This window comes from Hoplias malabaricus, chromosome 13 (assembly GCF_029633855.1).
Source record: "Hoplias malabaricus isolate fHopMal1 chromosome 13, fHopMal1.hap1, whole genome shotgun sequence".
In the NCBI taxonomy this organism is placed as follows: domain Eukaryota; kingdom Metazoa; phylum Chordata; class Actinopteri; order Characiformes; family Erythrinidae; genus Hoplias; species Hoplias malabaricus.
In genome coordinates, this window is record NC_089812.1 from 34453040 (window position 1) to 34462474 (window position 9435).

Below are 9435 nucleotides of genomic sequence, written 5' to 3' on the forward strand. Positions count from 1 at the left end.
AAGAGTCTATTGAGGTAGATGGGAGCAGAACCAGTGAATACTCTGAAGGCCATCATTAGTGATTTGAATTTGATGCGAGCAGCTAAGGGTAGCCAATGCAGCTCAACTAATAGGGGCGTGACATGTGCTCTTTTTGGTTGGTTGAAGACCAGGCGTGCTGCCGCATTCTGGATCATCTGTAGCGGTCTCACAGCACAGGTCGGAAGACCTGTCAGGATGGCGTTGCAATAGTCTAGACGGGAGATTACTAACGTCTGAACGAGGAGCTGTGTTGTATGTTGAGTTAGGTATGGCCTAATCTTCCTTATGTTGAATAGGGAGAAGCGGCACGATCGAGCTACAGCGGTAACATGATCTGCGAAGGTCAGCTGGTCGTCAACCATGACACCTAGGTTTCTTACAACCTTGGTGGGAGCCACTGATAGGGACCCTAGCTTGATGCTGATGTTGTGGAGAATAGCTTGCTTGGCTGGGAGGACCAGTAGTTCAGTTTTGGATAAATTCAATTGGAGGTGATGTTCCTTCATCCATGTAGATATGTCAGAGAGACAGTCAGAGATTCGAGTTGCCACTGAAGTGTCTCCTGGAGGAAAGGATAAATAGAGCTGTGTGTCATCTGCATAGCAGTGATAGGAGAAGCCGTGCGAATGTATGATTGGGCCTAGAGAGGTAGTGTACAAGGCAAAGAGGAGGGGTCCCAGCACCGAGCCTTGGGGCACACCTGTGGTGAGGTGGTGTCGCGCTGATGTTTGTCCAAGCCATGACACACTGAAGGATCGTCCAGTGAGATAAGACTCAAACCAGGAGAGTGCATTGTTCTTGAAGCCCATGTCAGTGAGTTTGTTTAGTAAGATGTGGTGGTTGACCGTATCAAACGCTGCTGATAGGTCGAGCAGAATGAGAACTGAGGATTGACCTGTTGCTTTTGCATCTTTAAGAGCTTCCATTACTGACAGAAGTGCAGTTTCCGTCGAGTGGCCGCTCTTGAAGCCGGACTGGTTCGAGTCAAGAAGGTTATGTTGGGAGAGGAATTTTGTTGCCTGCTTAAAGACAGCTCTTTCAATGATTTTAGACAGGAAGGGGAGGAGAGAGACTGGTCGGTAGTTCTCTACTATAGAAGGAGCAAGAGCAGGTTTTTTGAGTAGAGGTCTTACTTGAGCTTGCTTGAAGGTGTTTGGAAATGTTCCAGAGGTTAGTGAGGAATTGATTACATGAGTGGCTGCGGACACAATGGACGGGGCTATTGTTTGCAGTAGGGTGGTAGGAATGGGATCCAGTGAACAGGATGTGGGACGGCCGCCTCTAAGAAGATTTGATACCTCGTCTTCTGTGAGAGGAGTGAAAGAAGGGAAGGAAGCAGTAGGTTTAGGAGGATTCAAAGGGGGAGCCGAAGGCTGTGTAGAGGGGTCAGAAAACCGGCTGCTGATTGCAGCAACTTTGCTGGTGAAGAAGTCAGCAAATGCGTCAGCGGTGAGGTTGGTTGCAGGGGGTGGAGGTGGAGGGTTCAGCAGAGACTTGAAGGTTGAAAACAGCTTCCGGGTGTCAGTAGCATTGTTGATTTTGTCTTGATAGAATTTCTTTTTTGCAATGGTGACATTTGTTGAGAAGGCTGAGAGCAGGGATTGTAGTTGTGTCAGGTGTGATGGGTCTTTTGTTTTTCGCCATCTCCTCTCAGCAGCTCTGAGGTTAGTGCGCATTGATCGAAGGGAGTCAGTAAGCCACGGGTGGGGCTGCATGGGTCTTGCGGGTCTGGTAGTCAGAGGGCACAGGCGATCTAAGCAGGAGCTCAGTGTTGTGCAGAGTGACTCTGTGGCGTCATTGACCTCAAGAGATGAGAAGGTGCTGGGGGGTGGGAGAGCAGAAGTCACAAGGGCAGAGAAGTGGGTGGGAGATAGGTTGCGGAGATTGCGCCGGACGGGGACAGGGGGAGCGGACACAGTGGGTTGCTGAGGGAGACAAGCATTGAGCTGAATAAAGTAATGGTCAGAGAGATGTAGAGGAGTAACATTTACAGAGTTAATTAGGCAGTGTTTGGTGAGAATGAGATCAAGTGCATTACCTGCTTTGTGAGTTGAGGGGGTGCATACCTGCTGTAGCTCAAAGGAGTGGGTCAGAGAGAAGAAGTCAGCAGCAGCCGGAGTATCAAGGTGGATGTTCATGTCACCGAGAATGAGCATGGGACAGTCATGTTCAGGGATGGATGAAAGCAGGGTGTCTAGTTCTTCTAGGAAATCACCCAGTTGCCCTGGGGGACGGTATACAACGACCACATACATTTTTACTGGTGCAGTCATCAGGATGGCATGGAATTCGAAGGAGCTGTATGAGACCGATGATTCGAACTGGGTATATTTCCATGTGTTGGAAATCAACAGCCCCGTACCACCACCTCGTTTGGAGAGAATGGTGTATGGGAGAATCTGTAGTTGATGGAGAGAGCAGTGGGGGTAGCGCTGTTTTCCGGTTTGATCCAAGTCTCAGTGAGGGCTAGGATGTCTAGTGAAAGATGGTTTGCATAGGCGGAGATGAAGTCTGCTTTGTTTACTGCAGACTGACAGTTCCATATACCTATTGAGAAGGAATTGGTTATGGGTGTGGATGTGTGATATAGAGAGCGAAGGTTATCAAGGTTTCGTTTCCGTCTGTGGAAGTAGAAGCGCCTGCGAGTTCCAGAGAGAGGAGAGATGGGGTAGGGACACATTGTGGAAAGAGGAAAATTAGGTTTAGTGGCCTCGCTTGGGGGACACGATTGGGAGACACGTTATGTCTTTACCCCAGAAAGGCTGAACACAAAGGCTGACGCTTCAGAGGGATCATTCATTTTTGTAATGGAGATCTCACACAGCTGTCCTGTGTTGGTGATTGATTGTCCCAGCTGAGACCGCCCACTGACAGTTTGGTAGAGAACAAAAGGCCTGAGGGAGTGGTCACAGCTGAAACTCCCTCGAGCTGATTGTTTCCCTAATTGAATCAGTAGTGGTACTTAACACCTTTAGAATGGGTTTCAGTTGATACTTGCAGTCAGGTGACTGGAGCCACAGCACAGGAAGTCCACAAGATCAGTTGAGTTGGTAAATAAATACAGAATGCACAAGCATGCACTTACTCAGGTTCTTCTTCTGTGTCTGCAGTTCCTCTTATAGTACCTTATAGTAGCGTTTGTAAAAAGGAATGAAATGTGCCACTATACTAAGAATAAAACATGCAGCACAGTAAGATAAGCAGCTATCACAAATGATTCTGTCTACTTGTGTTATTAGGTTTCACATACACTGCTGCATGGTGTCACAGCACAGAATAAGCCTATTCGGTTAATCCAAATTATTACTGTTTATCCGTGAGAGTTGAGTTCATCTACAGTGCAGTAAAAAGGCCCAACTTATTTACCTACACTTTTTAATATTTGAGTGGAATGTTATCTGCTTTTTAAGCACAAGTACCAAGAGTTCTTAAGTCTATATATGTTTAATTTTGTGCTGTTTTGCTAATTATCACGTGGCCTTCTATGCTATGTTCTACTGCAGTTCTAACAAATTGGAGATACAGTAATCCCTCACTACTTCGCGGTTCATTTTTCACGGATTTGCTACTTCGTGCGTTTTTTCAAGGGGGCTTATGGCCGCTATATCGCGGATATTGAGGGAAAATCTAGGAAAACAGTGAAAGATGAATAGCCAAAATATTTCATTAAAGCCATTAAAATTTCATAAATATCTACATCCGAGTGAAATTTACTGACGCTAAATCACAGCTTAGGAATGACTCTATTAAAGAAACTGGTAGGATATCACATGTAGTTCCAGCTGAAAAACATTATAGAACGACTGTTTAATGCAAAGGGTGGATTGTTAACAGTAACAGGGAGGGGTTTAAAAGTCCAAATACTCTTTCCACTACTTCGCGGAAATTCGTTTTCCGCGGGTGGTCTTGGAACACATCACCCCGCGGAAAACGAGGGATCACTGTATTTATACTGTACACTGTATATATCATTCATATTTATATGTGTTGTTTATGTACATATTGTGTATGTATTTTTTAACACAAACTGTTTTTCACAAGTCTGAGTATGGGATCACTGCCTATTTGAAAAGCTATATATGCAGCCCAACTTAGGGCCCCCGTTTCAGAGAGAGATCTGATCTAAATCAGTGACTGAATTCAGTCAAGTTGACTCAACTTGTACGATTCCAATTATAACTTGTAAGATTCCTTCCTTTTTTCCATTAATTCATGCATTTTTTTTTAATATGACCATGTGAAATGTTACTTGCTACTTGCCTCATAAAGGCTAAAAAGGAGATGAGCGTCAGGCTGACCACCCAACCAGCTGTGGCAAAGGCCTTGGGCATGGTCAGGGCTCCAGTCCCCACAATCAGATTGAACATGTACACCAAGCCCACCTGTAAACAAAACAGCCTCCATTAGGAATTTACAAGTACATCAAAACTACAAATGAAAGAAGAAAATCCTGTTTCCAATTGAATAAGCTACTTGCATCAACATATAAACTTACGTTTGAGCAACTTTGGGCATTTGTTTTAAAACAGCAGTTTCAATTTATGCTCGTTAGACCTTGGCCTGCTCATCAGGACGCTTAATGGCTGCAAAGTCAACAAACACTCTGCAAAAGCCATGTCAATCTGCACAGCTTGCTAAAAGAAAAGTCTAAAAGCTGTGAAAACGTAAGCGATTTCTTCTACTTTACTTTCCTAGTCATTTAAACTACTTCCTGTTTACACTACATTTGAAAACAACCCTTAGTAATTGTTATTAAAGCATGTCTGTAAACTTGATCAAGTGAAAATTCAGCTACAAACACAGTTATCCTGAGTTATTTAGTTTGAGATATAGCTAAAGCAATCACCCAAAACATTAAAATGGCTTCCCCGATGTACTTGGGGAGTCCTGATGACTGTAGTGTGCAATGTGGTTTAAAAAGTACATGGAAAAAGACTGTCTACAGTTTGTAAATGTAGTATAATATATCCCACAAATACAGAAATGTCTTTAAAACAACACACAGTGACTAAGGTTCCCAGAGTAAACTTCCTTTTTCATGCAGATAAATTCAAAAGGTAAAAAGCACACCAAAGTAAGAACAAGTTTTAGCTACAACACATGCATAGGTTTCTGCTGACATCAGCCACTGAATGGTTTTTTTTTTGCACAACATGCAGCTTGTGGTTTTCCTCATTTCGGAAAGAAGTGCATTCATTTTAAATCCTTATGGTTTCGTTTTTTTTTTCCTGTGGCTAAATGAGTAACTTGTAAATCACATGCTATCACCTGACCCTTCTGTTCAAACTGTGATATGTTGTGTCCTTACAATCTTACCCAAGATACACAGGTCCAGCAATTGAATGTTATCTTTTAGCTTGTTAAGTAACAAATAAATCAGTTCTACTGACGAAATCTACACAAAAACCTACGTAGTCAAAGGGGGGTATTCCACAAAGAATCTCAGTTGGGGCAGAAAACTTAAGCCAAAAATCAAGCCTTTTCAACAGGAACAGAGCTGAGGAAGATTCCAATTAGACAGTCCTCAACTTTAGAACTAAGGTAGCTTACTAATCGAGGAATCCTTCTTTGAGGAATATGCCCCAAGACTATTAAAAATAAATACACCAAATAAAACATTTACCCCTTTAACCTAGCGATCACAACGGCTGATTTGAGTTGTTTCACCTTTTGCCTGAAGCAACAACTTTTACTTTGGCCACCCTGTGTTACACTTTTGTGATGTAAACAACATGAGTCAGAAAAGAGCACCTGCTTTGTACTCGACTGCCGCTGTATCAGTATCAAACTGTTGTAGCATCAAAATACATGAGTAATTTGACTTGTTTTGTCATAAAACGCAAGGGGGATCCTATCCACGATACACTATAAATAAGAAAACGTCCGAAAACTCTATTCTAAAAATAGTAGCTGTAAGATAAAAAAAATTACACTTTCTCATGGACATCGTCTCCAGCGAGCACAAGTCGGCCCATTGATACTTTCTCAGGTTATCTATCGCTATAGATACAAAATCCATAGCACTGCAGAAATGGAACAAATATTTATGAGAAGTAGCTAAAATTTAATCAGAAATGAACTACTAATATTACAGATGGATGAAGGGTATTAATATTAATACACTGAGGGCAAATACTACAGAGAGCAGCAGCATGGTACAACTGCTAGGACCTATATTTACATATATATATATTAATTAATTAAAAATAAAATAAATAAATAAATCTCGGCTACTTACGAATGGAGAGTATGGCTCTCCTGTGTCAGTAATGCCACCCGCCATGGTGATAGAGTGCTGTCAAATCCCAAACCTAAAAAAATACAAATTATTGTTATTTTTTTTAATTATCGTCAATACTTTTATTTTATTTTTTAATTATCGTCTATACTTTCAATGTCTCCACACAATCACAACAGCTTTAAAAGTCACTTTGAGCAGTCTCGTGAAATGGATACAATGTGAAAGGAAAATTATGAGTTTTAAGAATGATTCTTCATGAAAAGTTTAAGTTTAAAGGTCGTGAACATCCCCATACTTCTGGTTCCTACCGCCAGCACTGTAAACCATGCAGATTCTGGAAGTTTATTCACAATGAAGCATTTCACGAGACGTCAACTGAAGCCACAATGTAGTAACGTTTAATACTTAATTAATTCATTTGTTGAAAATATCACTGAACTCCCCTTTAATTTCAACGTTAGTGATGAGTTGGACATTTCGACAGGACATAAAAAAGACAGCAGGCTGTGCGCTTTACTTTAGAAAATACCACACAGCAGTTTAAACAATTTAAAGTGTTTCTCAGCTTTTCTGCATTCACTAAATACTCATATTAAAGCTGTAAAATGTTAACGTTACTCCGCTAGTAACTGAGCGGAGCTCCACAGAAGATATCTATTTTAGCCAGGTCCGTTTAACCACAGTCTTCTGCTCACGTCTAAAGCTAAAAGTATATACACACGAACACAGCCTAAAAAATAAATCTGACCACTCACCTATGTCTTTTCTCTGAAAGGTGGACTGGTTCCCTGGCGGATTCTCCACAAATACGTTGCTGACTAAGCCAGCCTCAGAGAAGCTATCTAGCTAGCCAGCTGGCTAACTTAAACAACAAACCCAAAATAAATAACAAAATACGGGTTTATTTTCATGAAGCTTTTGGTAGGCTAGCTCTAACGGGCCCACGTCATCAAGTCGCAAGACTCTGGCCGTGTGTCAAATGAGTCAATGCTAAAATAAAGCGTGTAGAAAACGCCATTCTGGTTTCCGGAGCTAGGCGCTAACGTCAGTTCCCTGTACAGTCTCTGAGCTGAAGTCAAAGCAGATACTGGACACGTTCAGGCGCAGCGCAACCGCATTTCCAGCTCCACAAACTGATCAGAGGACGGAGCAAGTCATTTACATTAGTTGTATTCGGCGGATGTTATTACAGGAAGTGTATTTCAATCTTAATTCTGTTACTTAATGTAGTTTGAAGTCTTGCCCAACGACTTTCAGCGGTCTAGGTTGGTGTCCCTGCCTGAGGAGAGAGCTGAACTGGAGGGCATTGGTGGTGGTACCCATTCTTCTACCACTCTACATATGAGCATATTCTCTTCATTTATGACCACATTTTCTATAACCCTTCCAAGAATTACACATTCCTTGTCTGTTTTGTGATAAAACTATGCTCATTTCATGACAGTAACCAGCCTTTTTGAGTGACTCATTCAATATGATTCAGCATACAATCAGTCCTCATCTTTATACCTTTCCCATTTCACCTGCAGCTAAAAAGCCCTGCCCCACAAACTGACAGGGTTGATTCCTTAGGGTTATTACATATGAACCCTCAGTGGCCTGAATTCACCCATTTGGGATGATTTTTGAACTGCTTGTTTGTCATAATGGGCCCTTGAAGTACATCCAAACTCTAGGTGGTGTGGAGTTCTTAAATTAATTTTGCTCAGAAAGGCTTTTTTTTGTGGCTTTATTTTGTTACAGGTTTTACAAAATTAAGCGATCAAGTGTTAATCACAAAAATATGAGCCATCTGCACTGAACCACACTGTTACTGCCCTGTGCTCTCACAGTCCATAGATCCTCAGGTGGCCTGTTAAGAGCAAATAAACAGAGACAAAAAAATTCACTAAAACATCTCCAGTGCAGAGACATAAACAAATAAAGGACAAACAACACTACAATAAAACACACTGTACCTTCATCTCCCAGTTGGTAGAAAAGAATTTATTTCCCCATTTCACAGAATTAAAATAGAAACTGATGAGAGATAAATGAGTTTGCACCACAGTGTGGAAGAGGAAAAAAAAAATAATAATAATAAAAAATAAAAAAAAACAAATCCCTACATCTTATATTGTTCAGCAAATATTCTCCTAAGTACACAGTACAGGCTCAAATGCATTTCCCCTCTTTCCATCCTAATTCTTTGTCGGAATTGTTTGATTTGAAAATAAAATAAAATAAAAAATAATATTAATAAAAAGAAAAAAGTCAGAACTGGCTGATATAAAAACAACAAAAACAAAACTCTTTAAAATAAAAAGAAAAATAATAAAACTTTTAAAGTCTAAAAAAAATATTTGTGCTTGCAAGCACAAAAAATACAAAACAAAGTAAAAAACAAAATAAATAACATTTCAAGAATTAAAAAAAAAAAATAAGTAACTTAAAAAAATCTTTTATCATGAGGACATGACAATATTTTGCAGGTAAATGAGTGTTTTGCTGCCTTTAAAAATACATTACTTGGTAATAGGGAACTGAACTGGCTCCATACTGAGTAGTTCACAGTGTTGTAGTTTTTGTTCAACAATTTAGTCCATCAGTTCAGTCAGCCTTCACACTCTTTATTAAAATCTAATTCTCCTGAAAGTTCTTGTGAGAAACAGGACAGGGAACGTCAGACCATATGTTTGAACATCCAAGAAATCTCCAAATTGTTAATTGAAATAACTCGCCTAAACTTTGAATGCCTATCGAGCAACACTTGCGTTTTCATTCGCCTGTTTACAGAGCTCAAGTCCTGAGGAAGGAACGATTTACAAAAGTGTATAAACCTAAAATTAGATTGTCAAAGCTATTATTATTGAATGAACAAAGTAGAGGTCTTAAGGTACACCAAGGCATTTACATTAAATACCAGTCTTCACTGCATGAACGTTTCACCGTCCTCATATCTGAGAAAGAGAGAGGGGGTGAGGGGGTTGGTGCAAACCTGGTGTACCTTAAAGACACGAGCATGTGTACTAGCAGAGACATGGCTATTGCTTTCATGGCTATTCATGACAAAATCTGCTTTTTCTTTTTTGGTACTTAGTGATTAGCCACATATTTATGCAGAGATTTGTCTATATATCTATGCTATAAGGCCTCTGTCAAAGTTAGTCCAGGAGAGAAAACAGGATATGCTC

General features: G+C 40.7%; 1 protein-coding gene across 1 annotated transcript in view; it reads right to left on the bottom strand.

Moving 5' to 3' along the window:
• The window catches only part of tmem104 (transmembrane protein 104), a 65248-nt gene extending 57813 nt beyond the window's left edge, over positions 1-7435 (bottom strand). Inside the window, exons 1-3 of the mRNA XM_066643018.1 lie at positions 7018-7435; positions 6260-6332; positions 4282-4403 (exon numbers count right to left, since the gene is read on the bottom strand). Of these exons, the coding sequence (XP_066499115.1) occupies positions 4282-4403; positions 6260-6304 (167 nt within the window). The 5' untranslated portion in view covers positions 6305-6332; positions 7018-7435. The remainder of the gene's footprint in view (positions 1-4281; positions 4404-6259; positions 6333-7017) is intronic.
• Positions 7436-9435: the final 2000 nt, after the last annotated feature.